Genomic DNA, 24,671 nt, shown 5'->3' with positions numbered 1-24,671 from the left:
CAGCTCCACTCAATCCTAAGAGTCAGTTTCATATCACAACTGCAAACTGAGCACGTTTTGTTTGGAAGTGAGATTTTAAGACCCAATCTTGCAAAATGTTCAGTATTCTTCAACTTCTATTAATTTCAACAGAAGTTGAGGACACCTTACAGAATTGGACTCAGGAGGAAAGGCGTACACAGCTACCAATCAAAACTCTTCCATTCACTTGACACTATAAATAATGTAGTGTCTCTGGAGTTGGTCGGTCAACATGAAAGATTAAAAGAGAAACTGCTTAATATGTTCCATCTTTTATTTGATTACTGGTAACAATTTATACATTTTCTAGCCCCTGGAAGGAGATATTTACATGTTTAGAAACAAAATATATTCTAGTGCAATATGGAGCACAAGCATATACCCTCATCTGTTAGTGATTTTGATAAAACACAGTGCATTACATGATTAGTACTGACAAGATGTTAGTTTGCATGTTACATTGAGCTTCTATTGATTACCTGATATTAGACGCTTACAAGATTATGGTTTAATACTATCCCCTTTTTAGTTTAGTGACACATCCATACATAGCTCGGGTTTCAAAGGTGCAGAACATTTCTAACATCCACTGATTTCTTAGTGGTGCTATGCCCTCTTAGCACCTCTGGAAAAAAAAAATCCAGCCAATAAATTGCTTAAATGAAAACGATTCAAGAAAGAAACTATCAAAAACCTTCTTGTTTAATTAAAAAAGCTTTCAACATATCAAAGAAATTTGAGGAATTAAATTTCAGATGTATTAACTTTTACAGTGAAAAAATACAAAAACAACAAAAAAAGACAGACATACTTCAAGTACAAAGAGCTTGTCTGCTTGTTGAAGGGAAATGATATTCGTACTTCAGTCCTTAGTTGCTGTTGTCTCTTACAGCAGCAGAAAAACCAATCTCAAAATCATCAAAAGGCTGCATCAAAACACAGAACAAAAGTAAAAGAAACAGTAAAGTTTGGGTATGAACAATCAAATAGCATAAAGCCCATTCATGAATTTGCTACTGGGTACAGATGAGAGAATCTGTAGCCTATAACTTAAAATCTTTAAAAACACTTCTAAAGTCTGGTTCTCCATTGCATTTACCAGTTGTATGCCAACATACTTTGGAAGATGTCAATGAAATTACACGAATGTAACACTAGTGAGAATCGGGACTTACAGGTTCGAGAAAGCACAATCTTCTAGGGCTTTTGGGCCTGATTCTCCCGTCACCTATATTTGTGTGAATGGAGTTATATGAATATAAGTTAGGTATACATGAGTGGAGACACCACTCCTCTAAGTTTTGATCCATTTGAGGGAGAGATTTTTGAAAACAAAAATACCGAATTGCTTTTCCAGTGTGTTCTAGGTTTCAAAGTTACCAAAATTCTTTTGCATATATTAATGATTTCCAGACAAAGTGCTCATGCCAGGCATAAAGTTCATGTTCTAACTGAAATAGTCTTCACACTGTTTCAATAAATACAGTAAAAGGCATGGTCCAACACAGAGTTGCTACAAGGAAGATTTAATTAAGAGTGGTGTGAAACGCTTAAGTACCATTTAACCCTATATGGGTTAAAACAGAATATTTGGCTGTGTCTGCACTTGGAAATTGAGCTGTTGTTTACAACAGTTAGTTGAAATGATGCTGAACGTGGTTTTGCCTTATCTACACTTGCAGCTTCACTAGTTCACTTGCAAAGTTTGCTGATAACGGTTGCCAGCAATGGTTCCATTTTGAAACACAGTCAGTCTTGACTTGCACTCTGGGTAGCCCCAGTGAATTCAGAGCAGAATTTGGTATGTTTAGTTTTAGTGGTGAGCTGGTTTAGCCATACAAAGAGTTCTATACTAGATGTTAATAAAGACATTGCACAAATATTAATCTAAGGGGATTGTTTTATTCATGGCTGCATGCATGAAATGCAGTTATTGTCAGAAAAGTGACACCAGAGTTCCATACTTATTCTCTCAGTGACACCTTATAAAATTTCTTTTTACAAGTCAAAAAGATAAGTATTCTAAGTATCTGTCCTGCAAATTCAACCTAGGACCTGAATATCGACCTGAATACTTTCTGCCTCTTACATCACTTGACAATACTTCAGCTCCATCAGAAGTTAAGGGTTTGTGGCAGGAATTACTGGGTGAAATTCTGTGGTTTGTGTTATGCAGGAGGTCAGACTCATTATGATCATAATGTTTACTTGGGGCCTTAAAATTTATGAATCACTACTGAAGATTCTACCATGGGAACCGAGCTGACAGTTTGGTTGATGTGTATCTTTTTTAGCCATGCACAGACATTATAGTTCTGAAAAAGGAGGATAATTTTTATTCCAACGCATGTACCATCAATGAAAGTTCTCACACCTAAATCTTTCAATAATGATGATGTAAAATGTAGGAAAAAATTGATTTGCACGTTCATCTTGAAGTGTGAACAATTAGAAAAAATGTACTTGCAAAGTGAAAAATGTTTTGAGAGATGGAGTCACAGAAAATAAGTTTGGAATTACTATGGAACCAAATTATGGAATAAATATGGAAAATGTTCTTTATATGTAAAAATAAAGAACAGCAGCAGAGTAATGAAATAGTTGACTCATCATATGCAGTAATATTGGCCAAAATTTTCAAACCTGGCTACCTAAATCAAGACAACTAAATAAAGGTAGCCTTATTTTCAAAGCACCTACATCTTCCATGGACTACAGTGAAATTTGCTCAGAACTACTGAAAAGCCAGGCCATTTTTATTTAGGTCACGGAGTATGAATTTAAGAGCCCAAATTTAAGTATTCGTGTTCAAAAAGTTTGGCACATAATTACCTCAGGTACTTTTTAAGGCCTTCATCAATACATACTGTTAGTAATTGGGAGCCTCAGAAAAGAGGATACTATCAGATGTGCATTTTTTGTGGATAGCTGTCTACTGGAAACTGGACTTCATGCTCATTTCATTTAGCCCATCTAACAATCACTGGATGGTAACAACTTCAATCACCATGTTCTTGGATTGGATGTCAACTGGCTACCATTTGAAACAGGCTGAAATCATTGCAGCAGGAACTGAACATAGATATACACACCTACCTTAAACCAGCTATTAGTCCACCTGGAATTAGTTTCTTGGACCTCTTGAACCTCATTCCCATTACAATGGTCAGTATAAAAGCTGAAACTGTAACAGACAAATAAACACCATATTTACTGTTTTCCCCAAGCTATGGAGCAGTGGAATTTTCAAGACTGTGGTTACTTATCAAAGGACTACCAAATACACTTTTCACTACCTTCTGCTGTGAAACTTCATGTGATACAACTTCCCCTGGTCTAACAGCATACTGTAACTAGCTACATGTATAGCCTAATGGATAGAGCACCAGACTAGAACTCAGGAGACCTGCGTTCTTGTCCCAGCTCAGTCACTAGATTGCTGGTTGACACTTGGCAACTCCTTTTGCCTTGGTTTCCCCATCTGTAAAATGGGGATAATGATGCTTAACTCCTTTGTTGAGTACTTTGAGATCTAGAGATGAAACAACTGTGCATCGTTATTTTAACCTACAGCCCCGAAAATCTTTCAAAATACAGTACTCTGATTTTCTTAGCTGTAAGTAACATTTCTAAATATAGAAACATGCAGAATCTTACTTTGCAGACACTCATAACACTGTCAAACAGTGTGAATTATTCTGCTACATTTGCATGTAAGGAGCGATCAGGAGAGTAGTATAAGCCACTACACATTGTACCAGTTGACTGAACACTGCCTCACAAATCCCCTCATCATATACCATTATAGCGCCTTTCCCAACCCCCAATTTCAGGAACCTATAAATGCTAAGGCTAATCTCTGCAATAAAAAAAGTTAAGTCTTTTTGTTGAAAGGTTGCCTTGAAAATATAAACAGCTGCTTGTCACATATTTTCCCCAAAGAACATTGTTATCGATATGGCCTATGGCATGGCCACAGGCTCTTCGGTTCACAGGGGCAGACCTGACACCAATTCTTCGCTGTGAGGGGTTGTGCCATCTGAGTTGCCACTAAAGGCATCAAGAGTGCCAAAAGTTCCAGCCCAGCAGGTTCCTCTGAGGTTGGACAATGCCACATTGGCCTAAAAGAGATGGGATATCTCAGTAGTGTGATAGGGTATCTGATGCAGCGTAATATAGGTTCTAACCCCAACTCCAACACTGGCATAATTAAGGTTACTGTGGGAATCATACAATGCTCCTGCTACTCTTTCCCCATTTGTAAAATGGAAATGCCAAAGAATCCTTAACTGCCTGTCATAGGGGTTTTTGATACATTAGTAGAACGCTATATGAGTGGAAAGATTCACCAGAAAATACAGACAGCTATTTGGGAGGGTGGGGGGAGAACTATCACTTGAAATAATTTTTAAGAGTCAGGAAGAGCATGGGTCTCAGCACAGGCAGCCGACCTCTACGTCTCCTGCAGCTGGAAGTGATGCTAAATTCCTCCTCTTTTTATTATGGAGCAACCTAAAGTATCCCTTTCCAGAACCCACAAGCTAGCAGTGTAGTCACACAGCAGTGTAGTCACAGCGGACAAGAATTAGTTATGTTTGCTTGGGAAGGGAGCATAAACGTGTTCTGTACGCTCATCCCACAATACTAAGGCCTGGTCCCCACTAAGCCTCCACTTCGGACTAAGGTACGCAAATTCAGCTACGTTAATAACGTAGCTGAATTCGAAGTACCTTAGTCCGAACTTACCGCGGGTCCAGACGCGGCACGAAGGTTCCCCCGTCGATGCCGCGTACTCCTCTCGGCGAGCTGGAGTACCGGCGTCGACGGCGAGCACTTCCGGCATCGATCCGGGATCGATTTATCGCGTCTTAACCAGACGTGATAAATCGATCCCAGAACATTGATTGCCTGCCGCCGGACCCTCCGGTAAGTGAAGACGTACCCTAAGACAAGTTCTAACAGCTAAACACAGATCATGAAATTCCACTCACTAAGCAATGAAGCAAAAGTGATTTCTAATCACCGCTTTTCTTTTATGCTCCCATAATCTAACCTCAGGCATGTGCCTGAGCAAAAACAAGACCACTCCACCACATGAGCTTCCCCATAGCCCTGAATATACTTACTATCATTCCAGGTTAAAAAGCGTGTCCATTCCACAAAGGCGCTACTGACCAGGCACTAATGCCTGGATTACTCAAGAATGCTGAGACACCTTGGGTCCAATTTTCATGGGTGCTGAGCATCCCCAGTTCCAAGTGAAGCCAATGGGAGCTGTAGGCATCAGCACCTCTGAAAAAACAGGCTTCAGGTGTCTCAAATTGGGCACTCAAAAATGATGGCCTAAATTCCCACTGCTGCTCCAGTCACAGAAATCTGAATTCAAGAGTTCAAGGAAGTCAGGACAACATATACAATTTATTTATAAAAACACTGAAAATGGAAACTCATGTTACCTGTCAGCTTTGTGTTCTTGTGGAATCGGGGGCAGTATCCAGCCTGTCTGACTCATGAAGGACATCTTCCCCCTTCCTCCCCCCCATAGCCTCTGCTTGAACCAAAACCAATCAGAAGAAAGAGACTTACAAAAAAAAAACAATGAAAAGGCAGTGAAAGACACACCTAAACCCTTCTGGACAAGGATGACAGGATTAAGACAACTCCCCTAGCTTCATCTGCATAGAAGATAGGACAGGGAGGCATCTCTATTAGCATACAGAATAGAGAACAGAGATTCCAAGGCAAGAACTGCACTGAACTCTGGGACCAGAAAAGTAGGGGAGCACTGCATGATGGGGGATCTCTGCTCCAGATGTTAATGAACCAACGTCTGCACACACCCAGCTCAATAGTTATCAGACCAATTCTAGAAATAAATCCTTTACTGGTATCAAAAATACTGAAGCTGCCTAATTGCATTGTGAGCTCCTTCGAAGGAACACCGCCCATAGCCAGGAATAATCAGTTCCTATTGTCTAGCCTGACCAAAACAACATTGGTATACTCCCTTGAGCCATCAGTTTACCCATAAACAAATCTAGTGCTCTCTCTGGAACCCCTGTTTCCCTACAAAACCCCCTACCCATGTTCAAGTTAGTGTTCTGGATCCAAAATCTGCATTGGTTCCATTGGGACTTCATCTCTCCTGACTGATCGTGGTGGGGGCTCTGCCTGTCTCCAGCACTCTGGACCCTCCGCTACCACTATCACCTGGGAACCCTGACCGGTTCAAGCTTCACAGAGTGATGAGAAGCCAACTCTCTCTCTCTGCTATTTCCCGCCCCCCTACTCTAGGTATAGCTTTCTAACCCTGACTTGTGTGATCAGTTATAGTTTTTTAAACCTGACTTTTGTAATCAAATTTAAGCTAGATATAATATTGTAACTGTTTTGTTTGTTTGGCTCTTCTTGTATGATTATTACTTGGCAATAAATAACTTTTATGATTAAGCTGGTTGCCCCCTCCCCCCCCCCACCCCATGGCATATGAGGGTGTCAACTTGGAAGTGCTGCTCGACCCAGCCTACTGAGTCCAGGGACATAAGGGGTTCAGCTTGGGAGTGCTGATTGACCCGGTCCGCTCAGATGCATGCGTGTTTTCATCTGATTCTGGGGCTGGAGGAACCCAGCCCTGGGGAACCTAGGTCCTGCAGGATAGCTCCATTGGGAGGAAACTTGCAGAAGGGAGAAGTAGAGCTCCATATGAAAACACAAGTGACATAAGCAGTACGGTGATAGAATTACAAAACTCCCCCCGCCCCCACCCTGAAGAGTAACCCTAATAAATGAATGTACCCCAAAGTAATGGGCAAATCTGGTAACACACACCTTTCGTGTTTGTATGGTATAATTTCCCATACATGTAAAAAGTAAGAGTGCTACTATTCTGGTTTCCTAGCAAAGCATTAAATACCCTTGTTACAATCAGAGTTGGAGATGGATAAAGTAGTGACTACTGTTTTTTAGGCCTAGATTCTGTAAACACTTATGCACATGCTTAGCTTTATCCCACTGTGGAAGTGGAAAAGGGGATAAAGGGAAATTGGACGCAGATATCTTAGTTTCTAGGAATAGAGCAAGAGTCAGGCTAACACTAACTGTAATAATGCGAGACTTTAAGGCAGGGCCTGGGCGAGTGGGAAAAAAACTGTAAGAGATACTGTTTTGACCTTGTGTTAGATAAGAATGGAACTCAGACTGTAGCAGGAACTGCTGAGAAAAGTAAGATATCAGGGAGGAATATGTATAAACAAGACACGGCTGCTGATCATTACTGTACGCAACAAAAGGTATAAATGCTTGCCGTAATTGTTTATCTAGCGGAGACCTGCCTAGGAAGGGGGAATCCCTGTCTGTGTGCACTCTCCCTCTTGCAATTGCTTGAGAATAAACTGTCTCTGAATTGTTGCAAACAACCTAAGAGTGAAGACTGTTTTCTTCCACACCACATCGTCCCATTGAGCTCCAGATTCACTGGGACTGTTGCCATGTGCAAAGTTAAACATGCATGTAGGTTTTTCCAGGCTCAGGCCCTTACTTTGTAAGCAGTCAAAAACAATTAAAAAAAATCATAGAATCATAGAACATCAGGGTTGGAAGGGACCTTAGGAGATCATCTAGTCCAACCCCCTGCTCAAAGCAGGACCGATCCCCAGACAGATTTTTATCCCAGTTCCCTAAATGGCCCCCTCAAGGATTGAACTCACAACCCTGGGTTTAGCAGGCCAATGCTCAAACCACTGAGCTATCCCTCCCCCCAATCTAATAGTAGAAGAGTTTTTAAAATATATGTAAAGACAGGGCCGGCTCTGGCTTTTTGGACGCTCCAAAACAACAAAAAAACCAGGGCAGCCAGAACGGCAAAGCAAAAAAAAAAAACCCCAAAAAACAACCTGCGGCGCGGCCGAAGCGCGGGTGCAGGGGGACTGGCTGGGGGGGGAAAGAAGGGGGAAGGAGAGCGGGCGAGAGAGAGAGAGAAGGGGGCGGCCAGGGCTACAGCAGGGGTGCTGCCACGCGGCCCCTCCCGCTGCGCCGCCTCCTGCCGCGAGGGCTCCACTCCGCTCGGTGGGGAGGGAAGGAAGAGGACTGCCCTGCAGGACGCTCTGGTTCTCTGCGCCGCCGCCCCCTACAGGGCGGCCAAAGCGGAACAAGAACAACAACAACAACAAAAAAGCGGCCGTGCCGCCCTAGGATTGGGCAGAATGCCGCCTCCAACAATCTGCCGCCCCAAGCACCAGCTTGCTCAGCTGGTGCCGGCCCTGTGTAAAGAGAACATTTACCGGTCTGCAGCACTGCTGTAGCCTTGATAGTTCCAGGATATGAGAGAGACCGGATAGGTGAGCTAACCCTTAAATGCCCACTTCATTTTAAGTCAGAGGTGGGCAAACTATGGACTGGGGGCCACATCTAGCCCTCCAGATGTTTTAATCCGTCCCTTGAGCTACCGTGGGGTCTGAGGCTTGCCCCGCTCTGGCGCTCCAGCTGGGGAGTGGGATCAGGCTCTTGCGCCACGCCGCACGGCTCCCAGAAGCAGCGGCATGTCCCCCCTCCGGCTCCTATGCGTAGGGGTAGCCAGAGGACTCCGCATGCTGCCCCCACCCCAAGCGCTGTCCCCCCAGCTCCCATTGGCCAGGAACCACAGTCAATGGGAGCTGCAGGGGTGGTGCCTGCAGACAGGGCAGCGGGCAGATCCCGGGCTACCCCTATGCGTAGGAGCCGGAGGGGGGGACATGCCTGGCTGCACCTCCACGTAGGAGCCAGAGGGGGGACATGCCGCTGTTTCTGGGAGCTGCTTGAGGTAAGCACTGCCCAGAGCCTTCACCTGACCCCTTCCTGCGCCCCTTCCCCAGCCCTGATCCCCCTCCCACCCTCCGAACCCCTCGGTCCCAGCCCGGAGCACCCTCCTGCACCCCCAACCCCTCATCCCCAGCCCCAACCCAGAGCCAGCACCCCCAGCCACAGCCCTCCTGCCCCCCAACCCCCAATTTTGTGAGCATTCATGGCCTGCCATACGATTTCCATACCCAGATGTGGCCCTCAGGCCAAAAAGTTTGCCCACCCCTGTTTTAAGTGGTCTCCTGCAGCATATGTGAACAACTTGTATTTAGTTTAGACACTCTGGTTACCTTCCCCAGACCTGAAGAAGAGCTCTGTGAAGCTTGAAAGCTTGTACCTTCCACCAACAGAAGTTGGTCCAATAAAAGGCATTACCTCAAACATCTAGTCTCTGCCATATCCTATTACCTGTATTTTGTATGTATAAAGCTTCCAACTTTAAAAAACAAAATTGAAGCAAAGTGTCTAACTAGTTAAATTGTCAGGCAGACTGAGGTGTCATATGATGCAAAAAATTAAACAGAATATGTATTTTGAACAGTCTTTAATTCATGTAAAAGTCTATTTTAAACTGTACACATTTTAATACTTACAAAATGATATCTTCACATCTTTGGAGTCATGTGTTACACAATACGCTCCATAACCAGACATCAAACCAAAGAAGAGACCAGCAGCCAAAGAGACTATACTTCCTGCAGTAAACCATTAAGGAATATGAAAATGAAAATGTGAGGAACAACTGAAAAAACAGACTACAGAATATTCTTCTTCTTCTTATTATTATTATTAGACAATTTACTATTTTGCTGCTACAACTAAAATCTGAGATGAACTGGAGTTTTCCCACATTTTGGCTATGAATTACTCTGGAAAAGAATAATTTTTACTATGTAATGTTTCAATGAGTAGGTCTTGTATAACAGCCTGATAAGAATAAAGTTCCAATGCTGGGTATTGTGAAGTCCATACCCCAGGTTCTCTATTGAGTTCTGTTTTAGGGTATGTCTACACTAGAAACACTATAGCGGCACAGCTGCAGAGACAAAAGGGGTTCTTCCATTACTATAGTACAGTGATCCCCAAACTTTATACCTAACGCCACCCCTTACTCTGGTCCATGCTCCCCCACCCAGGGCAGGGAGTGGGGACACGGCTCTGGGAGGGGAGGGACGTGGACAGGGGTAAGGAGGCCAAGGCTGGGACCACAACTGGGGGCGGGAGTGGAGCCCTGGGTGCAGGGCTGGGAGCTGGGACCCCGGGCCAGCAGCTGGGACCAGGGCCAGGAGTGGAGCTGGGTCACACTCCCTCCCCTCCCCGCCCCCTATGGGGACTGGCCCATAGTGCAGCCATGCCCCTTCTCCCCCACAGCCCGCGCCACTTCCTGCAGCTCCCATTGGCTGGGAACGGCGAACCGCAGCCACTGGGAGCTGTGGGCAGCCGTGCCTGCGAACGGTCAATGTAAACAAACTGTCTCGCGACCTGCCAGCAGATTACCCTGATGGGCTGCAGGTTGTCCACCACTGATCTAGACAGCAGAAGCAGTAATTCTTTCCTGACTTGGTCTGAACTACTTGTCAGGATCTGATTCATGTAGCCATTTACACTTGTGCAAAGTGGATTTAAAATACCATCATTCTGGTTTAGGAGCAATTTATCCCCACTTTGCATTGATGTAAATGACTTCACAAGGTGTAAGGCAGTAGAGAATCAATCCCTCCATTTCCAAATCCTGCCACCCCCGCATTTACCTTTGCGAGTATATCCTACAACACCGCCAAGAGCCACCACTATCGCATAACCAAAACCAATCCAGTCAATCGCCATGATCACAAATCTAAAAAAGACAACAAATTGCAACACTGAAGAACAAATTCTGCTTTAAAAATAGATTTCCTGTTTAGGATTATGAAATGTTATCCAGGAGCACTCCAAACAATAATAAATAATGAGTTACAAGTTTCAGTACAGCAACAATACTCAAAATGTGCATGGGCTTAAACTGGCAGGCCCGCCGACAGCAATTCCGGGCCCCACAGCAGAACAGTCAATGGGCCCCTGGTCCGACTGACATTTAGGCAGTGTTGCACCTGCGCTGGCCCAGCGAGAGGCGACTAGTGGGAGGGACACAAAGGGGGGCACTAGCTGTGGGGGGAGGGGAGGAGACAACACGTGACACCCCCACGTAACCCCTCCTGCATGACCTCCAACGTGACTCCTCCCCATCCCACCCCCAGCCTGGGGCCCTCACGCTCTCCCCGCCCCTCTTCCCCATACCAAGTTAGCTGGTGACAAAGTCAGATTCAGGAGTCACAATTTGTCAGACCACTCTGTTTATTAGCAAAGCGCTCTGCTAATACACCCAGATAATGTGAGTACCATGCAAGACTCAAACTATCTTATTTATACAAAAAAAAAAAAGGGGGAGCGAACTTAACAAGATAACAAAAGGAAGCAGAACTGATATGTATATCTAGCCCCAGGTAAACTTATCTTATTTCCTTACTAACTATTACCGATCTCCTGTTAATGTCCCACCATTAGCTTAAGTGGATCCATTGTTTCATACTTTAATGTTTCTCTTCCTGACAACTATATTTCAACATTCCTTATTCCTGCTTAAAGGAACATACAGCATTTATTTAATCCATTCTATTTTTACAATATAATTAATTCTACTTTTACAATGGGCATGGGGCTCTGTCCTCCTGCTGCGCTGGCCCGGCTCCCCCAGGCTGTTCGGCTGCTCTTCTGGTAGCCAGGCTCCGGAGCCACTCCTGGATGCTTCCTGGTGCAGCACAGCAGCTGCCTGGGAGAGTGCCTGGCTGCGGCAGCAGGAGGCCACCCCTCCCGCCCAGGTTCAGTGGCAGTGGCCCATTGAGCTGTAGCTCCCCTGCCCTCCCCGGCATGCTCAGAGTTGGCTCCTGTCCCCAGAAGCTGAACCTGGAGGAGGTGGGGGGGGAAGAGGGCTGCCACTGTTGCCGCTCCCTGCCTTGCCCAGGCTCAGCTTCTGGGGACAGGAGTTGACTCTGAGCATGTCAGGGAGGTCTCCGGCTCGCTGGGCCACTGTCCCTAGAGAAGCTGAACCCCAGGGCAGCTGCTGCACTTCACCTGGCCGCAAGAAGAGAGGTTCTGGCCCTGCCCCTTCCTCTCCCCAGCTGGGGCTGGCTGCTGGGTCAACAAGTTGCCCGAGCAGGTGTCTGGAGAGGGCAGGCGGGCCTTTGAGCCCTGCAGCCTGCCTGTGTGATTTAAAAGGGCCCAGGGCTCCTGACCGCCACCACTACCGCTGGCACAGAGGCGGTGGCCGGGGGCCCCCGGGCCCTTTTAAATTGCCCGGGACCCTGGGCAATTGTCCCCTTTGTCCCGTCCCCCCCCCCCCCCCCCCCCGTTGGCAGGCCTGACTGTGTGGACTGTAACCCTTGTCCCTTCTCACATCTTCCTATCTGTCTATGCCCCCACCATTTTTTTAACCTTACACATTATGGCATATCTAAAATTAGGCTCCAGTCCTTCAGAGACTTATGCTCATGAGTAAGTCCTTGCAAGATTAGGGCCTTAGAAGCTATAGGTAGTAAGCTGATTGGGGTAGGGAGCTCGCTCTCAGGCTAGGTCTACACTACCCGCCTGAATCGGCGGGTAGAAATCGATCTCTCGGGGATCGAATTATCGCGTCTCGTCAGAACGCGACAATCGATCCCTGAATTGACGCGCTTACTCCACCAGCGGAGGTAGGAGTAAGCACCGTCGATGGGGAGCCACGGAGGTCGATTTTGCCGCCGACCTCACAGCGGGGTAAGTCAGCTCCGATACGTCGAATTCAGCTACGCTATTCGCATAGCTGAATTTTTGTATCTTAAATCGACCCCCCCTCCCCCATAGTGAAGACCTGCCCTTAGAGGCACAGGGAGGGGAACAAACAATCTCTCCATGAGTAAAATGGGGACAATGATACTGACCTCCTTTGTAAAGCATGATACAAAAACATGCTTTGAGATCTGCTGATAAAAAGTGCTATAACAGAGCTAGGTATTATTACTGTTCTGTTCCTTCTGCAAAGTTCCTTGCACACTTTTGGGTGCTATACAAATAAGTCATATAATTCACCAAATACAGAATTACAAATAACAGAGTATTACATTAAAAATCCCATAGTAACAACATGAAATGTGTAAAAAAATCATGCAAAAATTTGCTATTCCTAAGTAGATAAAATCTCCCCCCTTCCCAACCGAAGAGAGAGCCTCCTCTTTTCTGCTCACTCCTTTCCCCCATCTACCCCGGGTTGTGTCCTGGGAAGGGAGGTTTTCTTAAATGTTAAAAAACAAAACACAGATTAGGCAGGGAGAGAGCTGATGGAGCATATGTTATAAATTAATCACCAACATTATGTGCTAGAGGCCTACAAACCACACAGGTAGAGACATGGTTTGAAGAGAGTACAATCTAGGGCTTCTAGTCCTGCAATGAATCAGCACGGGCACACCTTTGCCCTAGCAGAGAGCCCCAAAGCTGCCAAGATGTGTCCTGTGGTCTGCCTGCCCAGAGCTCACTACCCAAAGGCCCCATTACACCAACACTGAAGCGGTGAGTCGCTTTACTGGACAGAAGTAAGTGGGAGTGAGACGGGGTTGTTCAAGTCCAGTGGTGTTTGTCCTGTCAGCACTAGAGAGGGGGGCACAAATGCGCACTCTAGAAGGGGGTGAACCCGAAAGCAGCCCAGCTCCCCCCTGGTTAGGGTGCTCTAGTAACGACGCAGGCCAATACTGCGCGTCTCAGCCTGCTGCGTAGGCCTGCCGAGACCCTGCTCTGCCCAGTGCAAACGGGGGTGTGGCCGGGGCCGCTCTCAGGCACAGCTGGGTGATGGGAGAGAGCAGGGGGCGCCCCCCTTTCCGTGCCCTCCCAGGGAATGGCAAAGCGCTGGCGCAGGGCGGGGGTCGCGCTTTGCAGACCCCGCAGGGCTGCAGCAGAGACCCCGGCTCTAGCTCCGCGGGTACTTTCACCATCACACGCGGGGGGGGGGGGGGAGGGAGAGGGGAGGTCTGAGCAGCCGGGGATCCCGGGGGACAAGCTGGGCACCTCTCCCCGCACACCTCGCGCCTGCCTCCGCCGGGCATTAGTAGCGGCGCGTTCATTTCCTCTCCCGCGTCCCGGCTGAGGACTGCAGCTCCTCCCACCCCTTCCCCGCGCCTCCGCAGGGCGCAGAGACACCGACGCCGCCTGCCCCTAAGCCAGGCGTCCGGGCTCCTTGGTGAAAAGGGGGAAGCGCCCCTACAGCCCGGCCGAGCCCAGGAGCCCTCTGTACCTTAACAGTCCTCCCCGGCTCCAGCCTCCAACGCCCTCTACACTCTCCTCCGCGCGCCTCCTGCTGCAGCTGAGCCGCTGCCCCTGCCTGTGGGAGGGCCCCGGGGCGTGCACCGGAGCGAGCCTGCTAACAACACTTCCAGGCCTCGCACTTGGTTCCTCTCTGTGGTAGTAACACAGCGGCTTGAAAAACACAGGGGCGTGCTGCCACCTCATGGGAAACGTAAGGTATTGCCAGGCCAACAGCACCCACGCTGCCCAGCCTTTTCTTGCCTGCAGCTGGTGCTTTGCCCTGCACTAACACAGAGGCCTTAGGTGAAGAATTCTGTATATATTTTTACACACACACGGCCAGACTTCAGGTTGCTCCCTTGTGCCTGTGCTTTCTGAGACAGTCTAATTATACGCTCACATACTATTTTTTCCACTGGCCCAACCCCTGCTGCAGTCAGTGAATGATTACATTCACTATTTCTTTTTATCTTCTTAATTCATAGAATCATAGACCTGGAAGGGACCTCGAGAGATCATCTAGTCCAGTCCCCTGCACTCATGGCAGGACTAAGTATTATCTAGACCATCCCTGATAGGTGTTTGTCTAAACTGCTCTTAAATCTACATATGGCTACGTGGACCCTCTGACCACATACTAAACGTTCAGTTTGAAACAGCAGAGGTAAGAGCACAATACAGAACTTTTAGTTTATGGTAGAAGGGTCTGTAAAGCCAGTTAGTGCCCTGTTAGAGCACTGTAGATTTTACACCCCAGCTTGCTATGCACTAGCCTGTGTACTGACATGTCCTTATAGTGATAAGCTACATAGATTTAGTCTCAAAGAGCTGACAAAGAGAAGGTTAAGGGGTAACTTGATCAGTTTATAAATACCTCCATGGGGAACCAATCTTTAATAATGGGCTCCGCTGTCTAGCAGACAAAGAAATAACAAGATCCCATAGTTGGAAGTTGAAGATAGACAAATTCAGACTGGAAATAAGATGTATATTTTTAACAACGAGGTTAAGTAAACATTGAAACAATTTACCAAGGGTTGTGGTAGATTCTTCACTGATGGCCATTTTAAAATCAAGATTGGATGTTTTTCAAAAATATATGCTCTAATATATTGAAACAAGAATTATTAATTCTGTGACCTGTGTTATGCAGAGGGTCGGACTAAATAATCACAGTGGTCCCTTCTGGCCTTACAATCTATTCATCCAGTTCTCCAGGGCAGCATTCAACTTCTTCAACCAATACCATCCTTTCTTTCTGTAATCCCTCTCATTCACTACACACTTTTCAACTTCTGCACCAAATAAGGCAAAGGTGCTAAAAACAACATCCTCCTTCTCTATACAATGCTGATTCATTCCCAGAGCATAGTTCACTCTGTACTTTGAATGAGGTAGGGGTCCTGTGGAACAAATAATATGTTAGCATGTAATTAAAGATTGTATTACACACAAGGGGGCTTAATTAAGATTGCAAGGAAACCTTAAATCTGGCATTTCCTAACTTCTGGGTGTTTGACTTTACAACCTTAATGTTCTTTTAATGCAGCTTTTCAGGATATCATTCCTGATTTAAAAAAACCCAACCTGAATAAACAGAAATTCCATCACATGGTACCATATTGACTGCCAGCTTGGGTCATCACCAGTGTTTGGACTTTTAGATCCACAGCATATCCTCTACCACTTGAGCTAATGAAATAACTGATAGCAGTGGTAGGCTGTGTATGTGGATCAGGCACCCACTTGCCACAATCTGCATCTTCCTATCCTTCCTGCCCAGAGCCATCTCTTTGGTATGGCGAATCAGGTCAACTGCCCCACACTTTGGGGGCCTCCGAAACTGGGGAGGTGAGGCGGGAGGGCGAGCGGGGTGTGGAGGCGAATGGGGAGGTGAGTGGCAGGTGGGCAGCGGGGGGGGGGGGGGGGGGCGGCAAGGAAAAGCCCTGCCCTACCAGAACCACCTCCTCCCCCCAGTGCCTCCTGCCCGCTGGCAGGCCCTGCCAATCAGCGCCACCCCCTCCCTTCCAGTGCCTACTGCCTGCCGCGGATCAGATATTTTGCGGCGTCAGGAGGCCCTGGGGGGGAACGGGAAGGAGCAAGGGCGCAGCACGCTCGGGGGAGGGGGCAGAATTGGGCAGGGAACTAGGGTGACCAGATGTCCCGATTTTATAGGGACAATCCCGATATTTGGGGCTTTTTTTTATATGGGCTCCTATTACCCCCCACCCTCTGTCCCAATTTTTCACATTTGCTATCTGGCCACACTATGGGGAACAGGCAGGGCAGGAAGATGCAGGGTGGGCGGGGCCTTGGGGGAAAGGGTGGAGTGGGGGCGGGGCCTGAGCGGGGCCAGGGGGAGTTCACTCCCGACAGATAGGTGCCAAATTTCTATTGTCCTGGGGCCCGCACCCACCTGGGGACAGCCCTGTTCCTGCCCCTCTCCTTTTGCCCCTCTACTCCCCAGCTCCTGCCCCGTCTAACCCCCCATTCAAGCCTATGTACCCCCAGATTGTTTCCCCTCTTCTTCTCCTCCTATCCAGCCCTCCTTCTTTGCTGTCCCCCCTCCAGCTTCTTTCCCCTTCTGTCCCCCTCTCATCTTTCTAGCTAGTGTCACCTCCTCAACCCTTTGGTTCCTGCAACCTCCACTCCCATGTCTAATCACTCCTTTGCATTCTAAGTGAGGCTGCGTCCTCCTTCTCCTAACTGCCTGGGCATCCACTGGGGGCACTGAGAACACAGGAGTGTCAGGCTCTGCGTTCTAGGTGGTCAGGTCTGATGGCTGGAGCGGTGGTCAAAGTCAGACATAGAGTTGGGATCAGGCCAAGGACAGCTCTTAAACCAGGGTCAGGATCAGAACTGCGGTCAGAGTCCATGAACAAGCCAAATCAGGATTGTAATCAGAGCCTAAATACAGGTGAAAGGTCAAAGCCATGTTGGAGTCAGTCAAAGGGTCAGGAGGCAGCTGCAGGGCTGGAGCAGGGTTGGGTGCAGGGCACAGACAAGACTGAAGTTGGCTGGAACAAGGCTTAGGCAAGTCTGGGTCAGGATCAAGGACAGGCTGGAAGTCTAGGGCATCTGTAACACTGTGAGGTACCAACAGAACTCCTAGCCAAGAGATGCTGTTACACAGACTAAATTGTGGCTTCGTTGGTGAGGGTGAAATTCCCTCACTCTATGGGGAAGAGCCACTGAGCCCAGGGCTCAAGTAAATTAAGGGGAGAACTAATGAAAAAACAGGGACAGGAGTGAGGGTCACATTGTCAAAAGCAGGGAGCCAGAGTGGGACACCAAACAGGGAACCCCAGACACCACCCACTGCTCCTCAAAGGCATCCAGGGAGCCAGTAGGTGCGGCCCAGAATGGCTAAAGTCTGGCAAAGTTATAAGCATTTGAAAACAGGGTCTTATAATGGGAAGTATCAGGGAACCTTAGCAATAGGTACTACTACCTTTACCACCTAAAATATGGCAACCACAGGTTGTTTTTTCCCCCCATTCTTCATTCCAGATCTTCCTTTAATCTTCCTGTGATAGTCTTACAACTGGCTGATTCCCACAGAAGAAGAGGGTTACTAGCTCCACAAATGGAGGAATTAGGCCATGAATGTAAGGGACCAGGGCGTGGGTGGTTTTGCCTAGTGGTCACAGCTGGGCTGAGGTCTGCCCACCAGGGACAGGATTTAGAGGAATCACTGGGCCAGAGTTAGAGGAATCATAATGCCAGGTTCTGTAAACAAGAGTCAGGGTCAGAGTCAGGCCAAGGACCAGAGATCAGAGGTAGTACTAGGTTAGAACTGAGAATCAGGGTCAAAGTCAGGCTGCAATCAGAGACCAGGAGACAAGGCAAAGTCTGGTTATGTAGCAGGCCAAGATCTGTATGACTGCCTAGACAACTTCTTGGACCAACCCCTGGGGTTAAGTAGGGGCACTTGGCCAATCAGAGGGACGCAGGTACTGTCACTCTGTCTCATGGGTGCTACCTCCTGCAGTGCCTACTCTCCACAGTGCTCCCTTGCCCTGCCTCTGCAGGGCCATCCAGCGGCACTTGACCACCCCAGGCTTTGCAAACAGAGGTTCTAGTCCCCAGCTCCTTATAAAGAGAGCTTGACCCTGGGAAAAGAAGAACATATGAATCACAATACTGGGTGAGACCAATGGTCCATCTAATCTAGTATTGTGACTAGTGCTAAATGCTTCAGAGGGAATTAACGGGACAATTTCAAGTGATTCATCCCGTCATACAGTCCCAGCTTCTGGAAGTTGGAGTTTTAGGGATGCCCAGAGCAAGGGGCTGCATCCCTGACCATCTTGGCTAATAGCATCAATGGACCTATCCTCTATGAGCTTAGCTAATTTTTTTGAACCCAGTTATACTTTTAGACTTCCCAACACCCCATAACTTTGCTAGATACTAAAAATCATAGACTGAAGACAGACACTGAATTTATGGCTTATTACAACAACCTATAACCCACTAACAAACCCCATCAGCTAACTTCGCCACCTTCCCTTCCCCTATGACTGGATTTTAACAAGCCATTTCACCTTGAAAGTTCCCTTAAAATATGCGTTAACTACTTATGCTAAACAATCTGTTCCACCATATATTTATGAACGGCCTTACAGGATCAGACTAAAGGTCCATCTAGCCCAGTATTCTGTCTTCTGACAGTGGCCAAGCCATGTACTTCAGAAGGAGTGAACAGAACAAGTAATCATCAAGTGATCTATCCCCTGTTGTCCATTCCCAGCTTTTTTGCAAACAAAGGCTAGTGACACGTGATAAGGGGTTGGGGATTTTATTATCTGCTGCCTATTAAATCTGCGGAGGGACTTACCACCTTATCCTACTTGTGAGTCTTTTGGGCTGTACTAAACCCAGTGAGCCACATTGCTAACTTCTGCACAGTCAATGTTGTGGTCACAGGTCATCAAGGGCCCCCACAAAGTACGCGTACCAATGGGACACAAATTGTATGTTTGCTATATGAGGTCACGTGACTGGGGAAATTCAGTATGGGCACCGGTGATCCCGGTGAGAATAGTGTTTTACCTTGTTCTGTTATATTTATCTCCTGTTTAATATAATTATTTAGCTGTGACACTCTGAGTACTTTTCCAAGACCTGAAGAAGAGCTCAAAAGCTTGTCTCTCTCACCAACAAAAGTTGGTCTAATAAAAGATATCACCTCACACACCTTGTCAATTCAGTCACCCAGTTTAGTGAGAGCTCTTTGTACCACAGTCAGCTTTGCATTTAACTATCTTGAGTAATTTTGTAATGTCTACAAATTATGCCACCTCACTGTTTACCCCTTTTTCCAGATAATTTATGAATATGTTGAACAGCACTGGTCCCAGTACAGATCCTTGGGAAAGCCTGCTATTTACTTCTTTCTATTGTGAAAACTGACCAATATTCCTGCACTTTGTTTCCTATCTTTTAACCAGTGACTGATCTATGAGAGGACCTTCCTTCTCATCCCATGGCTACTTAGTTTACTGAAGAGAATTTGGTATAGAACCTTATCAAAGGCTTTCTGAAAGTCCAAGTACACTATATGGACTTGATCACCCATGTCCACATTCTTGTTGAGTCTGTCAAAGAATTCTAATAGATTAGTGAGGCATGATTTCCCTTTACAAGAGCTCTCATGACTCTTCCCCAACGTACCGTGTTCATCTATGTGTCTGAAAATTTAGTTCTTTACTGTAGTTTCAACCAAGTGGCCTGGTACTGAATTTAGACTTACTGGCCTGTAATTGCCAGAATTGCCTGTAGAGCCTATTTTTAAAAAAAAAATCAGTGTTACATTAGCTATTCTCCAGTCGTCTCCCACAGAGGCTGATTTAAGCCATAGGTTACTGTGAGGGCCGGTGCTCATGGGGAGCATAGCCTAGTGGTCAAAGGGTTGGGCCCTTTGAAATATGGCAGGCAGGGCCGACGATGGGGACGGGGGAAGCCGGTACAAATTACTGGGGGCCCAGCAGTCCGGAAGGGGGCCCAGGGCCCGGCTTCCTTCCCTCCCCCCCCCCCCCCATCGGCCCTGTTTAGCTGGTCCGCCCTTGCTGGGGGGGCCCCCAAAATTTTTTCACCAGGGCGCAAACCTGCTCTCAGCGGCTCTGACGGCAGGAGAGGTAGGGGAGCCTGGGTCCTCTCACTCCACCAGACTTGGACCCAGGGCCCTGTGAGGGATAACAAAAGGGTCTGGCCTCAGGAGCACTCTCTGTGCCACTTCCTATCACCCCTCTAATATTGGAATTTTGCTGTCCATAGCAAGAGAGTTTGAAAGAGGTCAGTTCACCATTTGAGGCCTCTTTGTGGCCAGGTGTGGTGTGGCAACTGTCTCCCTGTTGGGCAGCAGCTGTCTCCTCTTGTGACTTGAGCCTCCAGCCAGGTAAGTTTCAAGTATCTTCTTATCCATGGTAAGAACATAAGAACAGCCATACTGGATCAGACCGATGGTCCATCCAGCCCATTATCCTGTCTTCCCACAGGGGCCAATGCTGGGTGCTTCAGAGAGAATGAACAGAACCAGTAATCATCAAGTAATCCATCCCTGTCGTCCATAAACAAAACAAAGGAAATGAACACAAGCAAACTGAGCCGGTATGCAAGAGGGGGAAATGCCTCTCCCTCAGGATCTATCAGACACAAGTCCTCCTTTTCCTCAGGGAGGGACCATCAGGCGGTTACTGATGGGAGAGATCCTTCTTTCCCTCAGCAGCTGCAAGTTAAAGATCCTTTCTTTTCCCTGGTCAGCCCACAAATGAGCTGCTGTGCCCTTTTAACTCCTTCTCTAGCCTGTGCATCTCTTGCAGGTGTGGCAGGGCAGGTCTGGCTGGGCCCAGACCAACTCCCTAACCCCTGGCTGCCCAGTGTGGGGTTTGTATACCCCTTCACAGTTACATGCCACAGTTAGAAGTGCTGCAATTTCATAAATGATTTCTTTCAGAACTCTTGGGAGTATAGCATCTAGTCCTGGTGACTTATTAGTGTTTAATTTATCAGTTTGTTCCAAAATGTCCTCTATTGACACCTCAGTCTGGAACAATTCCTTATATATTCCCCTAAAAAGAATGGATAGGGTGAGGTGATCTCTCCTATATCCTCTGCAATGAAGACTAATGCAAAGAATTTTAGGTTCTGTGCAAGGGCCTGTCTTCCTTGAGTGCTTCTTGATCGTCTATTGGCCCCACTGACTGTTTGGCAGGCTTCCTGCTTCAGATATACTTACATAATGTTTTGCTATTAGTTTTTGTGTCCTCTGCTAGTTCCTCCTCACATTCTTTCTTGTCCTGCCTATTTATACTTTTACACTTGACTTATCAGAGTTTATGCTTCTTTCTATTTTCCTCAGCAGGATTTGACTTCCAATTTTTGAAACGTTCCTTTTTTGCCTCTAACCATCTCTTTTACTCTGCTGTTTAGCCATGGTGACATCATATGGGTATTTTGTTTTATTTATTTGGGGCATACATTTAGTTTGAGCCTCTGTTATGGTAATTTTAAACAGTCTCCAGGCAGTTTGCCGGCATTTCACCCTTATGACTGTTCCTTTTAATTTCAATTTAACTAGCTTCTTCATTTTTGTGTAGTTCCCCTTTTTTAAGTTAAATGCTACTGTAGTGGGTTTCTGATATTTTTCTCTATATGAGGATGTTACATTTAATTACATTATGGTCACTATTACTGAGCGGTTACTTTTGACTGTTCCCCACTAACTCCTGCCTGTACTTTACCAACTTCTTACCTATTCCCTTTACTAGGAGATAGAATTCCTGCTTTAATAAATTCATCCCTTAGGGATGTCTCTGCCCAAACCATGTACTCCTCCACATCTGTTGGCTTTTCCCCAGCTTAGTTTAAAAAATCCTCTAAAATAGTGGTCCCCAAACTGTGGGGTGCACTCCCCTAACGGTTGGTGGGGGTGTGTGGTGGGGCCTGGGCCAGCTCCCATTGGGGGCAGGGAGGGAGTGCCAACCAGCCCCTCTCTGCACCCAGCTCCAATCCCAGCTGAGCTCCACTCCACTACATCCCCAGCCCAGCTCCAGCCCCAGTCCCATTCCGCCCCCTGCTCTGTCCCCAGCCCAGCTCCGGCCCCAGGAAAAATTTGGGCACCACTTCTCTAAAACCTTTTAAATTTTACATGCCAGCAATCTGGTTCCATTTTGGTTGAGGTGGAGCCCATCCTTCCTGTATTGGCTCCTCCTTTCCTAATAAACCTAAAACTCTCCTCCCTACACCATCATCTCAGTCACACATTGAGACCCTGCAGTTCTGCCCGTCTAACTGGTCTTGCACATGGAACTGGAAGCATTTCAGATATTACTGGAAAGACAACAGAGATGGCATTGAACCAATGGTAGCAAATGGCCACCAGATCAGGAATGGACATTAATGACAAAAGGACACTGCAGAAGACACACCAACCAGTTTGGGGGCTGAACTGAAACATTTGTTTGGTTCAGTTCAAATGAAAACTGATTTCCCTCCCCTTTATTCTCACCAAAAATAACAACAACAATCCATTTTGGGTCAAACAGAATGTTTTGGTTGACCAAACTTTTTCTTATTTTTAGTTTGGGGATTTTTGCCTTTTGTTGTTGATGTTGTATTTCACTTGTTTCTTTTAAAAAATGTTAAATTTCTAAACTGAATTGTTAAAAATTAGCTAAATTTCTGTTTCAAAATGAAAAGTTGAAACAAACAGTTTCACAATGGTTGAAATGAACCGCTTTGACTTTTTAAAAAATGTTCCCCATTATTTTTCGGCTGAAACTATTTGCCAAATTGAGCCCAAATTTGCAAATAGTTTCAGTGCCCTGAAAAATACATTCTTCAGCGAATTTACTATTGGCCAGAAATTTTTTTTTGCCCAGCTTTACTTACTGATGTGCATTGTGGGTGCTGCTGAGCAGGTAATACCCTACTTTTCCCATAAGGTGGCAGCAAACCCTTTTTTTCCTGTTGGTCATCACAGGAGGGGACCAGACAAGAAGAGGAAAAGCAGGAGATGATGGTGTTACTATATGGCCCCCCAAAAGAGGATCAAAGGGTCTGTATTATTAAAGTGCTGTAAGTGTTTCTTCAAAGCTCACTCATGGTGTGTTCCCCTGCATGGGCGACCTTAATTCTGGCATTTCCTAACTTCTGCATGTTTGACTTTACAACCTTAATGTTCTCTTAATGTACCCTAACTATGAGATTTGTCGGCAGTGGTTGAGTATCCCATAGTGGTAAATGAAATCATCAGTAAATGTCCTGTCCCAATGGGGGTCATGTAAAATCTGGGAAGGATTCTCTGGGAACACTCTGGTGTTTGTAGTCCAAAAATCCTTGTGACAAATATAGTCTCTTATCCTACAACTAATTCTATGTGGACAGACTCAAGTGCCAGCATGGGGTCCCATTGATGTCATAGGGATTTCAGAGATCCCAGTGATATTACTATTTTAAGTTCATGACATGTTTTAGATGAATTATCTAGAGTCAATTATGGGAGGGATATGCCTTCTGTTGCAGCATCTGGCATGGGCCAATATGGAGAAAGGATACCAGAACAGATGGATTATTAGGACCTAAATCTGAAAGCTCTTACTTATGTGAGTAGTATTTATTCTCTCAGGTAGTCCAACTGACTACTCTCATAAACACTACTCAGGTAAATAATGTTTAACAGGACTGGGCTCCTAGTTTGTTTTAGTATAGCCATTTCTATGCTCCAGTTCTTTTCTCAGTGAGTTTTTTGGTATAGTTTCCTATCCAAAACTTATTAGAGCTGGGACATTTGGAGGGAAAGAGCCCATACCAATACTCAGCTGCATCTGTGAATGGTTCTTATCCCATCCCCCAAGACTGTCAGACCTTTCTGAACTTTTTCTTCTTTTTTTCTTTGCCTTATCCCATCAGTCGGGGTTGACAGCTCTTGTTCTTCATCTCCAAGTATTCTTATCAAGTGTGTTTGCCAAGCTGACACCAACCTTCATGTCCTCCTTCAGCTTCTTCAACCACCTTTTCCTAGGTCTTCCTCATGGTCTTGTCCTGTAACTACTAGCTCTTGTACTCTCTGGCCAACATATCCCACATTTTGTTGTCTCATATGACTCAGCCATTTCAGTCAATACTCCCTCAACTTTTCAATGATGGGGGCTACCTACATCATTTTTGAACATTTTCAAATACTAATTTTCTTTCCCTGATCCTCCCCTTTCAAAACCCAGCCAAACCAGATACAATGGTGACTGTTTGATAGTACCATATTTCAGGTTAGTACAGTAATAAGGCCAGACCCTGAGCCCCTGCTCCATTTCCTTTGTGCCACTCCCACAGTGCGAAGGAGCCAGAAAGCTGCCCTAACAAGGCAGCTAGTGATTCTTCTGGCCAGAGAGAATATCTGGCTGGCATAGAGCTGGTAAAACCAGCACCAATGGGAGTTGTTACCAGCCAACATAGGTTAGAGCAGTCCTGAGTCTGCTCTAACTTACCCCAAAGGCCAA

General features: G+C 46.4%; 1 protein-coding gene and 1 long non-coding RNA gene across 3 annotated transcripts in view; one reads left to right on the top strand and one right to left on the bottom strand.

Annotated features, from left to right (window-relative positions):
* Nucleotides 1-281: 281 nt before the first annotated feature.
* On the bottom strand, nucleotides 282-14,388 carry TMEM14A (transmembrane protein 14A). 2 transcript variants are annotated; one of them, XM_065587784.1, is made up of 5 exons: nucleotides 14,159-14,388; nucleotides 10,608-10,693; nucleotides 9,450-9,551; nucleotides 3,118-3,205; nucleotides 282-947 (listed from the first exon to the last, which is right to left on the bottom strand). In XM_065587784.1, exons 1-5 carry the CDS (start codon nucleotides 14,371-14,373, stop codon nucleotides 908-910), a joined length of 531 nt encoding a protein of 176 aa, XP_065443856.1. In that variant the 5' UTR covers nucleotides 14,374-14,388; the 3' UTR covers nucleotides 282-907. The 2 variants fall into 2 exon arrangements, with proteins under 2 accessions (XP_065443856.1, XP_065443857.1); XM_065587785.1 differs by lacking the exon at nucleotides 14,159-14,388 and adding an exon at nucleotides 13,947-14,090.
* The window catches only part of LOC112058959 (uncharacterized), a 46,937-nt gene continuing 35,633 nt past the window's right edge, over nucleotides 13,368-24,671 (top strand). Inside the window, exons 1-2 of the long non-coding RNA XR_002888137.3 lie at nucleotides 13,368-13,463; nucleotides 14,655-14,833. This is a non-coding gene — a long non-coding RNA (uncharacterized LOC112058959). The remainder of the gene's footprint in view (nucleotides 13,464-14,654; nucleotides 14,834-24,671) is intronic.

Source organism: Chrysemys picta, chromosome 3 (genome assembly GCF_011386835.1).
Source record: "Chrysemys picta bellii isolate R12L10 chromosome 3, ASM1138683v2, whole genome shotgun sequence".
NCBI classification, from domain to species: domain Eukaryota; kingdom Metazoa; phylum Chordata; order Testudines; family Emydidae; genus Chrysemys; species Chrysemys picta.
Note: the sequence above shows the minus strand (reverse complement) of the source record. Positions and strands in the feature narration are given on the sequence as shown.

Excerpts from the sequence above, each read along its gene's own strand:
- TMEM14A (XM_065587784.1), bottom strand. The coding sequence starts at position 14,373 with ATGAGGTGGCAGCACGCCCCTGTGTTTTTCAAGCCGCTGTGTTACTAC. Across the intron at positions 10,694-14,158 it reads AGCCGGGGAGGACTGTTAAG|ATTTGTGATCATGGCGATTG; the intron begins GTACAGAGGGCT and ends TGTCTTTTTTAG. Across the intron at positions 948-3,117 it reads GGACTAATAGCTGGTTTAAG|CCTTTTGATGATTTTGAGAT; the intron begins GTAGGTGTGTAT and ends GTTTTGATGCAG.